The 14,539-nt window shown below is 46.4% G+C and overlaps 1 protein-coding gene and 1 pseudogene across 2 annotated transcripts; one reads left to right on the forward strand and one right to left on the reverse strand.

Annotated features, from left to right (window-relative positions):
- Nucleotides 1-961: 961 nt before the first annotated feature.
- On the forward strand, nucleotides 962-7,896 carry VSX1 (visual system homeobox 1). The gene is made up of 5 exons (XM_017541515.1): nucleotides 962-1,642; nucleotides 3,814-3,892; nucleotides 4,381-4,504; nucleotides 5,466-5,646; nucleotides 6,782-7,896. Exons 1-5 carry the CDS (start codon nucleotides 1,222-1,224, stop codon nucleotides 7,069-7,071), a joined length of 1,095 nt encoding a protein of 364 aa, XP_017397004.1. The 5' UTR covers nucleotides 962-1,221; the 3' UTR covers nucleotides 7,072-7,896.
- A 3,975-nt stretch (nucleotides 7,897-11,871) lies between these two features.
- LOC108313142 lies at nucleotides 11,872-13,549 on the reverse strand (annotated as a pseudogene). Its single transcript, XR_005202303.1, has one exon. The product of XR_005202303.1 is annotated as a eukaryotic translation initiation factor 5-like (transcript).
- Nucleotides 13,550-14,539: the final 990 nt, after the last annotated feature.

Below are 14,539 nucleotides of genomic sequence, written 5' to 3' on the forward strand. Positions count from 1 at the left end.
GCCGGGTTCCCCTGCGGCTGAGGCATTCGTTCCTCCGTCGCTGAGGGACCTCGAACTGTAGGACCCTCAGAGAGTGGGATTTAAGAGATATGCTTCCAGGGCTCTGGGATTGGGAAGGGTGGACTCAGGCATCCCAGCGATGAGGGTTGGTTGGGTTCAAAGCGCGAACCAGGAGTGGCTTACCCACGTGCTTTGTGGTCAACTTTAGCGAATACGAAAATTTCACTGATTACTCAAAGAATCAGGGTTTATTTGAATAATCGGGAAACCGCACAATAATTTGTAAGCCCCGATGAAAAGATGTGCTTCCCAGTAGACAGACCCTATTTTATTCCAGTTTACCTCTCTCCACTCCTCCCCAATTTAGGGTTGCTGAATAAAATACTGATACTTCCTAAAAAAAAAAAAAAAAAGCCCTCCCTGTTTATCCGAAATTCACATTTCACTGAGCCTATTGTGTTTTGTTGGTTAAATCTGGTACCCTGCCTGTCTCAGCCCCGGGCAGTTCACTCCTGCCTCTACTTCTCTCCCTTTCCCCAGCTCGTGTGAGGCTGCGACCCCCCTACACCTCAACCCGTGGAGTGCTGGGGACGAGTCTGGGGGTGGCTTTGGATGGAGGAAGAATGACCAAAGATTAAATACACGATTTTCATTCCTTTCCCTTTGGGGATTTTCGGAGAAGACCGTCTTGCAAGAAGGCCTTCGTGGCACCGGCGACGGAAGTGGAGGGCTGGTTGGGGACTTACTGGTGGTAGCCATGGGGGTGTCGTTGGGAATGGGGTGCTAGGTCTTAATGGGCAGTTGGGTAGCATCAAAGAAGCTTCAGGGCAGCTGGGTGTGGGACCTCCACCCAGAGTTTGGAAGAAAGGAGAAGACCACGGCAGGACGTAGAACTTGCGGCTTTTCTAGGGACAGGGAGACAGCGGAGTCACTGTCCCTTCCCTTTTTCCCTCCCCTTCTTCCTAGAATGGGGGATGGGGTGGGCTGGAGAGAAGAGAGGAGAAGGAGGTGACGGAGAGGACTGCAGCTGGGAGGGCGGTGACCGAGGGGTGGCGTCCCCAACTCGCGGGGTCCGGAACGGCGACGCGCCCTCGCCCAGCTGATTGGAGCTCTTCAGGCCTCCCGCGCCCGACCCGCAGCCCAATCGTATAAAGCTTCCCCTAAGCTGGGCCTTTCCGCAAACGGGATGCAGAGAGGCTGGCGCCTTTTTGCTAAGGAACCATGACTGGCCGGGATGCGCTTTCCGACGGCCGCACCAGGAGCAGGGCGCTGGTGCCTGGCGGTTCTCCCCGGGGCTCGCGACCCCGGGGCTTCGCCATCACGGACCTGCTGGGCTTGGAGGCCGACCTGCCGGCGCCCGCCGGCCCGGGGCAGGGATCTGGCTGCGAGGGTCCGGCGGCCGCGCCGTGCCCTGGCCCAGGGCTGGACAGCTCTAGCCTGGCGCGTGGGGCCCTCCCGCTGGGGCTCGGCCTCCTCTGTGGCTTCGGCGCGCAGCCTCCGGCGGCCGCTCGAGCGCCCTGCCTGCTCCTAACTGACGTGCCCTTCCTGCAGCCCAGGGGCCCCGAGCCCATTGCCCCGAAGGCCCCCAGTCGTCCGCCTGCGCTCGGCCGCCAGAAGCGCAACGAGAGCGTCTCGACGTCCGGTAATCAAGCCCGCGATTCCCTCTCCTGCCCCGGCCCCCTAGGCTCCGAGCCGCGCAGAGGTCACACACCATTGCCCCACTACGCCCACGGCCCCAGCGGCCCAGATTTAAGGGAAGCGGGGAGCCCAGAGCTAGGCCCGGTCGGGGGAGGGGCATTCACGTAGCTGCGCCCCCTGCCCCTTGCTTGCATCCCAAATCCCTGCCTCTCATCCGGGATCCTGTTCCCACAGCAATGCCGGACCGCCACCACCTGGTGCCAGGTGGAACCCTTTTATGAGACCCTGGGGTCTTGGCACCCCAACAACCATCTCCAGATGGCCTTTTTTACCCTCAGTGTCAGGCGCCAGTCTCGGCCTCTGGCAGCGGCGTGGGTCGGGAAGGCCTGGGGCCTGTGTTGTTCACCAGCAGCACCGAACCTGGTACCAGGTGGAAACGCGGGCGGAACTGATCGAATGATTGACGGCTCCTTGAAGAGAACCGGGCCTTGAGCCCAGGAACTGTCCGTCCCTCAGGGTGCTGAAAAGAGACTCTCGGTTACCTTGCTCCTCTGCCGGCACCTCGGGCAGAAGAAAGAAACAACCTCGGGGATTCATTACGCCTAGAGTTATGTAGTTAGCCTAGAGATGTGTTCTCTGCCTACCCGTTTCCTCAAAGAAATCCAGGCGGGTGGCGGGGCAAGAGAAGGAAGCAATGAAATTCTGTAAAGGACAAGGGCTAAGAAATCGAGTGGGTTGGGGTGTGGGAGAGAAAAGAAAGAATTATGAAAGAAAGGGTGGACTAGCGAAGGTACGTGGTAGAACCTAGAACTGAGCATCCAGGCAGCCAAGGAAAAAAAGAGTACATTGGGTCTCCTGATATTAAAAGGAAGCATATCAGATCAACAGGCAGGCTCCACTCTAAAAGGACTTAATTTCATGAGCCTCTGCGTAAGACAAAATGAAACTTCCTATCAGTGTCACTAAAAATGCAAAAACTGTCTTCATGGGATGAGTTCATTCTTCTATGAGCACTGACAAAATGAAAGGCAGCTAAATCTTATTCTGCGGGCATTTCTGAAGATCTGGAGCAGAGCTGTCCAAGCGAAATGTGATGTGATTACATGTTGGATGGAAATTTCTCATAGTCACATTAAAAGTGAAATGAATCTAAATCCTCCATTTTAAACTGACAATAGTTGTAAATATTATCATTTTACACATAATCGACACAAAAACATTTTACTTTTTAGGAGCACTAAGTCTTCTAACACCATTGACTGATTTATGTCTACAGCAGGTCTTGATCTGATTGGCCACATTCCATGTGCTCAATAACCTTATGTGTCTCATGGCTATCAGGTTGGACAGCCCAATACAGAATGTTTTAATCCGAGTCAGGTTTCTGGTGGACTAATTGATGTAGGATGTAATTGATGTAATAAAACTATTATTATTTTTGCCTTTACTCACTTAAAAAAATATTTTGAGGAAATTATGCTTTTTTTCAATGAATGTCACAATGGTTTGGTCCTCTAACTTTCTTTTCCATCTAGACTTTTTGATATAATGAGTATAATAAGGTAAAACAGAGCAGAGTGGTTCTCAAATTTTCAAGGGCAACTACAAATCATCTGAGCACACTTGTCAAGAAGGAGCCTCCTAGACCCCACCTCCAGAGATTCTGATTTGGTGCATCAGGGCAGGGGTGCAGTTCTGACAAGGGTTCTGATGTCACAAGCCCCAGACTTCCTTTGGGAAATGTTGGTGTAGAGGTTAAGATGATAAGGCTGTGTTTGGAAGCAGTGTGGGGATAGAAAGTGTAATCAGTGGCCGAGTAGCTTTGGCTTCAGATGATGTGGGATTTGAATCCCAACTTCACCATTTACTACTTGTGTGCTCTTGGGCACATTATTTAACCATTCTGTGCCTCAGTTTTCTCATCTGTAAAAATAGAATGCTAATAATAGCAGCCATTTTTGTGTTTTAGTATTTTATTAAGAATACTTGAGATAATGCATGGACAATGTTAAGCACAGAGTCTGGGATCTAGTAGGTGCTGAAAATGCTAGCTCCTATTGTTAACTACTCAAATACCCGAGAGGTTCATAACTTCAGTCCTTACATTAAAATCCAGGAAATAAAGGGGAGAACATGATCACCTTTAAACTCGTCTTCTTCTTTTTGTGCCAGCAGATGAGGAAAGCCCATCTGAAGACAGGAAGGACCTAAAGGCGTCCCCCACCCTGGGCAAGAGGAAGAAGCGGAGGCACAGGTACAGGGCCAGGCAGTCCTCTCTGTCTGCCTTTCCTGGGGACACAGCCCAAGTTTTCTGGCACCTGCATCTGAGAATTTATGGCCCTGCATGATGGCAGGCCCAATGGCCTCCTGGTTGGCAGTGGGAAGAGCACAGAAGCCATTTGGGAAGATAATTCTGCAGTCCCAGGAGGCTGGGAAAATGCTACAGTCTTGGTAGTATTTTTTTCGGTAGCATTTTAAAGACACAATTTTGTGGGTCTGTCAAATAGATTTTGTCAGAATGAATGGATGGAATTCATTAAGAAAGAGCTAAAGGACTGTTTTTGTTTGAAACAAATTTCTGGACTACATCAGCTAATCATTCAGAGATGGGGTGTCCTGTTATCATGAGGTGGCTTCTGAGGTGTTGACAGCGGGGGAGGCAGGCACGGTGGTCCTTAAGGCCAGGGAGGCTGCTTTCCCCAGGGGACACGTGCCTACGTGTGTGTTTTGGGGTCCTTGCAGGACAGTTTTCACTGCTCACCAGCTGGAGGAGCTGGAGAAGGCGTTCAGCGAGGCCCACTACCCTGATGTGTATGCCCGAGAAATGCTGGCTGTGAAAACCGAGCTCCCTGAAGACCGGATACAGGTGTGGGGGTCCCTTTTCTCCTTTTCAAAGACACATAGAGAACGTGTCATTCCCATACTCAGCCAGCCAATCAGTAGTCACTTCTCTACAGCTTCCTTTGGACAGAAACTGAGGGTGCCTTAGCTGAAGTCGCCACAAGAGCATGTCCCTGTGACCCTCATGCCTTTTTGCCTTTTATTATTATTAATATCAAATTATTCTTTAAAATCACGCGATAATGTGTGTTGCAACTAGAAACTATATAAAGATATGCCATGGGGGGGGGGCGGGGAAGGAAGACTGCCTCTCCATCTCAAACCCTGAAAGAAATCAACATAAATGCCTGAGGAGACCTTTTCGCACTTTGTGGAGTATACTATCTGCCCCTGCATATGTATGCGCATACACATATCCACGTGCCTATATACACGCTCACATGCATAGGTAGAAGTTTGCTTTTGTTTTTGTCAGAAGATATGTCACTAACTCTTTTTTAACAGCTACACCGTATTTCATGATAGTCTTTTACTAACATAATGTTTTTAATGAGAAATATCACCAGCAATCCAATAGCCTAAGCTTGGAAGGAGCGATTGCCCCAGTGAACTGCTTCCAATCAATGAGAAAAAGCAGAAACACTGTAGTTGACCTCTTCACACAATGTGGGAAAAGGGACTTTGATTCTTTAGTTTTTTCATTCCTGACTCTATGGAAACTTCAGTGGACGTGGTCACTCGTGTCCCTACCGCGCTGAATGCCCGTGAGTCAGGAGCGCACGTGGACGCCGCTGGGGGCTCCTGGGTGTGCTCCCTGGGGGCTGCTGGTTGGCCCTCAGGAGCTATTTCCTTCAGAAATAGCATGAGATCGTGCTCGTGCTCGAGAGAGGAGCTCCGAGCCCAGGGACGCCGCCTGCGCTCCTCCAGGCGCCCCTCTTCACTGTCTCTTCTGTGTGCCCTCTGCTTTTCCTCCTGCCTCCAACCAGGTCTGGTTTCAAAACCGCAGGGCCAAATGGCGCAAGCGGGAGAAGCGGTGGGGCGGCAGCAGCGTGATGGCCGAGTACGGGCTGTACGGGGCCATGGTGCGCCACTGCATCCCGCTGCCCGACTCCGTGCTCAACTCCGCCGAGGGCGGCCTGCTTGGCTCCTGCGCGCCCTGGCTCTTGGGTAAGAAAGGGCCCCCCGGGAGCGTGCGGTTCCGGGTGTGGGGGGAGGAAGGGGGATACTCGGGGGTTCCCATCGAGGCAACCATTTCCAAAGTAAGGTAACGTCAATTTACTGAGATTCAGGCCCAGAACCTTACTTTTTATTTTTAACTAATAACAAAGCTTGCAGCCTCTGGACGGTTGCCTCATTTTTCACAGAGACTGTCTAGGCTCTGTGAAAAAGGCTCACCGGATTGCGTATGCTAAATATGTATTTGGGATTTAAGGGTGAAATGACATCATTGCATTATGTGAAATATGTTTCCCAAGTCTTGAATGCTGTTAGAATATTTAGACCATACAATTTAGGGCACTTGGTAATAGGAAATGGGGCGGTGCCGAGCAGCGACCCCGGAGACAGTGAGCCCCTCCATCTGAGTCAGGAGGGCTGGCTGCGGGCTTGGTTCTGCCATGAACGACCTGCTGTGTGGCTTTCACATCCCTTAGATGCTTGGTGCTTAAACAGTCTCGCTGCTGAGGTCCAAACTTCGGGGTTGGCCACTCAGGAGGCTCCACCCTTGCTGCTCTGTTTGCTGTTGCCGGAAACTAATAGGCAGGGATGACAGATTGTGGGAACGAGTCACAGATGAGTACCTCCGCGAGGATTAGTTATGAGGATCATGGTGGCGTTTTAGGTTTGGATGGAGGAAGGTTTTTGCTCAGCGAACAGTTTTTGAATAGCTACCAAGCAGCACTATCCTGGGCACTGGAGATCCCAATCATAAATATGTCTTGACTTTGCTCTCAAGGATTGAAACGCTAGAGAGGGCATTGTGGGCAGCGACCCAAGCCGGCTCATCTGAAATTGCACAAGCAGGTTAGGGAGGGCACATACTGGCATCCGCAGGACCGCAGCCTTGGGGGAAGTGGACCCAATGCCAATCACCTTGTCATCCAAAGCACCTTTGCTGGATGTGACCCGGAGGCAGGCACCTGCTTTCAACCCCTAAGGTGGGAGTTGCCTACCGCTTCTCCCATAGGCCCCAGAGACAGGCACTGACAAGGATAATTCTAATGGGATTTAGAGAAGAACAACAATAAGAAAATTTACTTCATTGGTGAATTTAAATTTTTATTTTTTCCTTTTATGTTGCAAGGGATGCATAAAAAATCCATGGGGATGATAAGGAAGCCAGGAAGTGAAGATAAGTTGGCAGGACTCTGGGGCTCTGACCACTTCAAACAAGGTTCTAACCAGAGTCAAGCAGGACCACAGAGAGGCTCAGATAAAGTGGGCCCTGAGAATGCCTTGGAAGATGTGGCGATGGACCTCTCCAGCTCTGCCCGACAGGAGACGAAGAAAGTGCACCCAGGGGCTGGTGCTCAAGGAGAGTCCAACTCCACAGCACCAGAGGGGTCCCAGCCAGGGAAGGTGGGAGCCATATGAGACCAGCAGCTTTCACCGTCAAAGGTTGAAAATGTGCATATCCCTCACTGGCATTTTCCAAAAGACAAAAATGGTCCAAGACATATACCCTCAGTTTGATTTTCTTCTTACAATGTCAAGATAAAATACAATGCCACTTGCTTTAAGAGGACAGATGAGTGACCTAAGGAAAATTCTATTTCATTCTAGAATGGAAACGGTTTCTTAATGGCACTTGAACCAGTTAACTTGGTGCAGAACTTTTGATTCTCTTTTGTAGCTTGAGCAGGGAGGAACTGAAGTTTAAAAAGCATTTCAGTGCCAGGCATCATCTGAGATGTGTGTTTCAATGTACTGTGTAGATGAATAGGTTAGGTCTTATCTCCTCATTCTCAATTAGGAAGTATAAAATTCTTTAACCTCCAGAAAAATCTGATATTATTGTAGTGAAGACTTCATGCAGACACATGAATGAATTATATTGTCTTTACTTTGAACTTGGTCTTGGGCATTTCAATTTTCATGTTAGGCAGCAATTTTGTGTTTTCCTGAGTGTCACTTGATAGGCTCTGCACCTTGGGACTCAAAGAAAGCCATATTCTGGGCGTTTCTGCATTTCCTTCAGAAATAGAATGAAATGATGTTTAAACAATTGGTGGATATCTGGAAACAGCGTTTTAAGTCAGACCAGCCTTTTGGTCTTTTAAAATTTATGATTGAAAGCACTTTAGTGACTTGGATTTTGTGAATGTTTCCTTTCCTGCACTTCCTTTGCCATTTATTTATTATTTAAAAATAAACGTTTTGTGGTGTGTTTGCTTCTCAAGGCATTCCCTCTATTACACATCTGCACATCTCCACTATTTCTGATTTCAGCTGGGCTCGCCCCTCACCTTCCCAATCTGGGGGTGTGTGGCCTTTATTATACACGTGCACATCTATGCTATTTCTGATTTTGGCCGGGCTCTCCCCTCACCCCTTCCCAATCTGGGGGCATGTGGTGCATTTTATTCATTCTTCAGGCTGCAGCTCTTACCACGTGTTGCTTTGCCAACTCCTCTGGGACAGCAGCTGTGTCTGATTCACTCTTTGGAGTTCAGAATCCAGAGAGATACCTTCTAGTTGATGGGAAAATATGGCGCTTCATGAAGAAGACAGGGCAGTGCAAAGAAAGTGTGGAACTGCTACTTGTGAGGGCTTTCTCTGGAAGCTGGCACGGTGATCTGTCAGGCTAGGCTCCATGCTCCCATCTCTGCTGGTGAGAAAACAGAAGCTCGCTCTCTTTGGCCTATGCTAGTACCATCCTCTTGTGAAAATTAAACATCACCAATTCCTTCCTGTAGCAACAGAAAATGATGAGCCCTATGCTCTTGTATTCATTCTGGCTAATACAGATCATAACAGGCCCGAGACTGCACCAATAATGAACAGTTGGTGTGAACTCTAGAAGTTCTGTCTTTCCTGTGTAGAGACAGCAGCCCTGGCTCTGGGCTCTGTGGCCACACTGGTTCTGCCTCCCTGAGGGTTCTCAATACATTTCCTCATGTTTACTCCTCAGCTGTTGCATCCATCCCTCTTCCTTAGCTCATCCAGGATTGAGTTTGGCAGAGAGAACCAGTAAGCTCTGCAACTTATAAACATCATACTTAGGCAATACAGGCAACCACTAAAATTGTAACAGTACAGCGTATTTATTAATGTGGAATCATGCTCACAAACTGTTGCTGAGTAAAAAATTCCCTAAATAAAAGAAAAAAGACAGAATTAGAAATAAACACATTTGTAAAGCAGAATGAAAATGAAATAATAACCTTAACATCTGGTTTTGCATGCAAAATATACAAGTAGTGCACAAATCTCTGTGTAATATTACAAAGAGAAAGGAGAAATAGGAAGTGGCACAAGAGAAAGGGGCTAGAAGCACTGAAGTAAAAATGGAAGGATGCTTTCTTAATGTAAGGGACTCTCTTCAATGCGGCAGATTAATATTTTATAATGTGTACATACATACGTGTGTATATGTACATATATGATATGAGAGCATCGTCTTTGAGGTGGCTTTGCCACCTCTAGCCACATGACCTTAGATGAATTACACCACCTCTCTGATCTCTCAGTTTTTCAACTGTAAAATGGGGATAACAGCAGAATACCCATTTTTCTGAAGATTAAACGAGATGACATGAGTAATGTATTTGGCTCAGTTTCTGGTGTAACCGAGGAAGGAGCAAATTAAATATTAGCTATTATTACTGTAATTATTGACATTTCTATTAATATCAAAAACCAAATGAGAAAGTTTGACAATATGGGACCAACAAAGTAAATGATGGAATCATAGCTTGCTGGAATGGTCTGCATCAATAACTTGAGAAGAACTCTAGGAACACAGCAAAACGTCATCCTAAGAGCCGAGCCCGGTGTATCATTGGGTTGCTCTCTCCCTGGCTGTGCAAGGACCGGGAGCTCAACTGGCCACGCCCCACAGAGGACCACCACTGTCCTGTGTGACTGGAGGCTGGAGATGAGAACTCTGAGCTGCTGCAGGCCATCATCAGGAACCCAGGTGACTTCTGTCCTTCTGCTTGCCATCCTTAGACTTTTCTTCTCACGCTTGTCCCTGCAAGGTCACTGGAGGCTCCCGAAGTCCAGACATTGCAGTGGAGACAACTTATGGCCACACTTCATCGAGGAGTAAACCCTACCTGCAAGCAGGCCCCCTCTCACTCCTCACTGGTCAGCACTGCATGTCACGCTCAGGCCTAAGCCAATCATCACCAGCCAGGTAGGCAGAATTCCTTGTTTGGTGTAGTCCAATCAAAATTCACCTCTGGTGCTGAGGTTGTGGCCAGCCTCCCCTACACTCTTTTTTCCCATTAACTAATGTAATTGGGCCCCTTCCAACAAAAAAGAAAGGGGTATGAGTGCTGATCAGCCAACAACAGGTCATCCCTACGGAGGAGGTAAAGTAGTGTGTGTGATACTGAAAGAGAAAACAACAAAGACGAAAGACAAAAATTCTTTAAAATAGTCATAATATTTTTCAGATAATGGACAAATGGATACTTTCAATTTTTAAAATATGTTCTAAGTTTTGTAAAATTAGTATGTAAAAATAAAATAATAATATTATTAAAATATTAACACTGCTTTCCCAATATAGGGTTAAATTCACATGAAACAAAAATGCTTTAAAAAATATCATGTGGGCGGGCACGGTGGCTCATGTCTGTGATCTCAGCACTTTGAGGGGCTGAAGTGGGCTGATCACCTGAGGTTGGGAGTTTGAGACCAGGCTGACCAACACAGAGAAACCCGTTCCAGTTAATGAAGGCAAATTGGCCTCGAGGCAAAGAATTTTAAACCTACGCCACATTGAGTTTGAAGAAAAAAAAATCATCTTTGGTGTGACAAAGCACATTCCCCCCATGTATATGGCTCCTGCTCCACTCGCACCAGAATCTATCAAAGGCAGCTGGAGGTCAATTCTTGTCTCTCCAGTAAGACTGCTACCTTTCAATTCCTCAAAATATTAAGCCAACAAGGGTTTATTGCATCAAACGTTTGTATCATTTCAATCTTTTACACCTATTTGTTATTAAGGGCTCATCTGTGAGATAAGTTACAGAAAAACAAAGAGGCGAATGATATAAACCACCGCTCCACAATCAACCCTATCGATTTTCAATCCCCACCATGCACCTTTGTGAAAAGGGAAAACTGCCAAGTTTAGCCTTGAAGATGATTACTCAAACGCAGTCAAAATCCGTACTGAGTTCAGATCAGGCAAGGCGTTCACAAGCAAGTTATTGAGTCGTGTGTGTTCAGATCTAAAGCCCTGCACGGGCTTTGTCAGGCCCTTGTCACCTGCACTCAGGTGGCCATCGGACTTCTTGGGTGCCTGGTTATATTCAATGTGAGGTAAAAAATATCCCAAGCCTTACACCAAAACAGAGGCTCTGACTTAGAAGTATACTTTTAGCTTTCTTTTTACATAAGACATTCTGGAAAAAAAAAAAGAAAAAGAAAAATAAGAAAATCAAGTATGAAGCACAGTAACACTTATATTTGGCAAGATAGTAACCAAAATCTAAAAACCACAAGCTATGTGTTCAAATGTAAAAGGCATTAAAGAACAAACAATAAGCGGGAAAAAGCCATACTGAGCAAGAAGATATAGTATGTCTAATATTTTGGAATTGTAATTTAAACCCTAAGGGCAAAAGCTGAAAAATTATGCTTAGGTTGCTAGTAAGTGTACCCTTCCCTGCGTCTTCCAAATAAAATCAGTTTATTGTTTCACTGCACCCCAAAGCATGTTCTCTCAATACAAAGTAACTATTACATACACAAAACGCTTGTTAATGTAATAATTTCCGTGGCTCATCCAACCTGCAATGCATATGACTTCAAAGACTATGATTTGAGGCAAGTGTATGTGAAATGAGAAAACAACTCTCCAAGTTTCAAAACCTGCTCTTAATTTATAGGACACTCAGGTCATATTTACTTCTTGGTAAGATGTTTCATTGTCATTTGATTATCAGTCTACCTCACAAGGTACATTACCAGATGCCAATTTGAGGGACTAGACATAAAACTTTAGTGGGACTAGAGATAAAACTTTAGTACTGTATTTCTTAATTTGCTGAATAAGGTAATTACAAGCAAGTTTGCTTTACATTCTGTTGAAGACTTCTTTACAGCCTCAGCACCTAACAGTAGCCAGCAGGCTCCAAGAATGCTCATCAGGAGAAATGATGGCACAACATTTTAAAACGGAGTCAGCTTCAGCTTAAGTCATTCAGAGCCAAAGCCCTGTAGAATGACCAGTATCAAATCTTTATTTGATATTGGTAACTGTATAAATGTGATCCAAATGTGTCCACCATTAGTTCTTCAAAAAGAAACATGCTGTAAATAAGCAAACTACATCTGCTCACTGATGTATGTCTCATTGGGCTTAGAGACCACTCAGAGTAATAATTTCTAGTGTAAAGTGTAGCATGACATTAAGCTATTTTAGCTTTTGCACATACATGTTGCACTTCTGGCTGATAACGGAAAAAAGTTTGCAGCATTACACGGTTAAGTTAGGTTGCATCCATCCCCTTAAATGGCATCCATATGAGTGCTGTCATCTTTGCTGTCGGACGTTATGGTTTCAACTTTTGGCACACTTGCACTGTTCGAATACACCACCTCCATGTTCTCATCTTCATCTTCTTCTCCACCACCAGAAGATTCTTCCTCTGCCTCCTTTAACCATTTCATAAATGGTTCTGCTTTGACACGAGTCTCTTTGGCAAGTTCTTTGGAGACGTATTTCTTAGAGATCTTTTCCAACCAGCTGATGCTGGCCTCTTCTAAAAGGTCTGCTTCGTACATCTCTTTCAAGACACATGGAATCTTGGAGATATGCTGAGCTTGATGCGTTGCTACCGCACACTCCGAACCATGAAGAAGGCACCTTTGAGCTTTTTTGTTGAGACAAAATAGTAGGAAATGGCGCCTATATTTCTTAATTTGTTATCTAATCTTCTCATTAAAAAGAACTTCAGTCAGAACAAGAGGGCCCATGGCTTTCACATCCAGTCTTGCTGCTTCAGCAACAATTTCTTTGTCAGATGAATCAATAATAGCCTCTTCTTTCTTCTTCTTGGCAAAATCAAAGATGATATTGACCCGCCCCTCAACTGTTCTCTCCAAACCATCACCGAGAGTCAGAACCTTTGCATGGTCACTGATTTCATCCATTGGATGCCTTTGAGCTTTCTCAGTTGTATCTTCTCCCCAGGCATCCTCCTCCTCTGCTTCCACTGTATGTGGAGGAGGACTAATTCCATTTGGTGGTGGCGACGTCTCACTGCTGGATATGGAGCCATTTTCCTTGTCTTTGCCCTTTCTATTTTTCTTCTTTTCTTTCTTTCCTGCACCACTGTCACTATTCTTGGGCGGGCTTTTGAGAATGAATGAGCAGAGTTTATGATGTGTGTCAAGCATGCCTCGATAGGCACAGGCTTTACAAGAATTATCTGTTGTTTCCTTCTTTGGATTGACATGCATATCTGTTTCAGGATTCTCACGTTCAGGACAGAGAACAAATTTTTTAATGAATCCATCCAACATGTCTTATTCGCCTCATGAGATCAATGGACAATGTAACGGTCATTCTTAACATCAAACTGGGTCTGTGCTTCCAGATCACAACCAAAATATTTGGTGGGATATGTTGGAGGCCGATTAAGCACCTTTGCAGCGTCAACCATGTTAACTATAACTGTCTTGATTCCATTTCCTTTGTGCTCAACCTTGGCAATCAGACGAGGCATCTTGTAACCATAGAACTGGTCTGACATGCTGCGGTTGACGTTGACAGACATTTTGGCTTATTAGTGGCTTTATCAATAACGTGAAGAGATTTTTGATTGCAACATTTTGGTATCTTCTGTCTGGAGAAGAAGGGATGAGATAAAGACTGCAAGAGTTCTCAGTTTCTGACATAAAAAAAAAAATTTGCCACTGCGGCTGTAAGCTGCTTGCTTGTATGCTATGTTTCCCCAATACAGGTACCAATAGCTCATTTTCGTCAAATACAGACATAAACCCAACGCAGCTCGCCCAGGACTGGGATAAAGTGAGGTGGATACAAACCGGAGTCCAAGTTCGAGGAGGCGGAGGTGGAGTGCAGCGAGGAGCGGCAGGGCCAGGTGCCACCTCCGAGTAGTGGGGAGGGGCTGCCCCAGTGACATCTGCGGTCCACACCTGGTGGCCTCTGCAGCGTTCTCCCTCTGATTCAGGTTTTTCTTTTAACACTGCCCTGGGGCTTCTCTTACTTTGTGTTGTGGACGCCTTAGGTACCCTTGCCTGGTACTCCCGCCTGTGGACCCTGAAGGACTTCCTGGAAGAAGTCCATAGCAGGCAAGTCAGCCCGGGACCAGTCAGGGGAGTCCTTGTGATAAATGCTCCCCTTCTGCCTCTGTGATGGAGACCTCTGAAGTCATTCTATGCAGCAATGTGAAGATCCCGGTGGCACCCAGCCTGGTTGCCTTTGGCATGACAGACTGGAGAAGGGACGCTTGCTGGGCATTCTGCCTGTCCCCTCTCCCACTCCTCAGTCCTGCATCCTCTCCTATGTCTAGCCACCTGCCCAAGAGCCCACAAGACTGGGAAGGAGCGGGAAGAATGCCAGGGACAAACCCCAGCCATGACTGAATGCATCACAGGATCTCAAAGAACTAATATGACCTAAAATTCCATCTGCACACACAAACTGGTTTTACTGAGTTCAATTTTGTAAACAAAGTTTGAATCCAGTGAAATAGCCACTTTTGTGAATCTAGATGATATACAGTCACTGCCCCAATTAAAAAAATGATTTTGGGCTTTTGTATACATGGCCTGAAGATACTATGAGGGTCAAATTTTCAGTTTCCCCTTGTATTTCCATCAACTTTTGCACATATTTTTGGAGTTGTATTATTAGGTG

Source organism: Cebus imitator, unplaced genomic scaffold, assembly GCF_001604975.1.
Source record: "Cebus imitator isolate Cc_AM_T3 unplaced genomic scaffold, Cebus_imitator-1.0 Scaffold134, whole genome shotgun sequence".
NCBI lineage: Eukaryota > Metazoa > Chordata > Mammalia > Primates > Cebidae > Cebus > Cebus imitator.

What these genes read in the sequence shown, in the direction of transcription:
- VSX1 (XM_017541515.1), top strand. Translation starts at nt 1,222, where the DNA reads ATGACTGGCCGGGATGCGCTTTCCGACGGCCGCACCAGGAGCAGGGCG. An exon ending in AGGAAGAAGCGGAGGCACAG is followed by an intron (nt 3,893 to 4,380) that starts GTACAGGGCCAG and finishes GGGTCCTTGCAG; the next exon opens with GACAGTTTTCACTGCTCACC. An exon ending in CTGCGCGCCCTGGCTCTTGG is followed by an intron (nt 5,647 to 6,781) that starts GTAAGAAAGGGC and finishes TTATGTTGCAAG; the next exon opens with GGATGCATAAAAAATCCATG.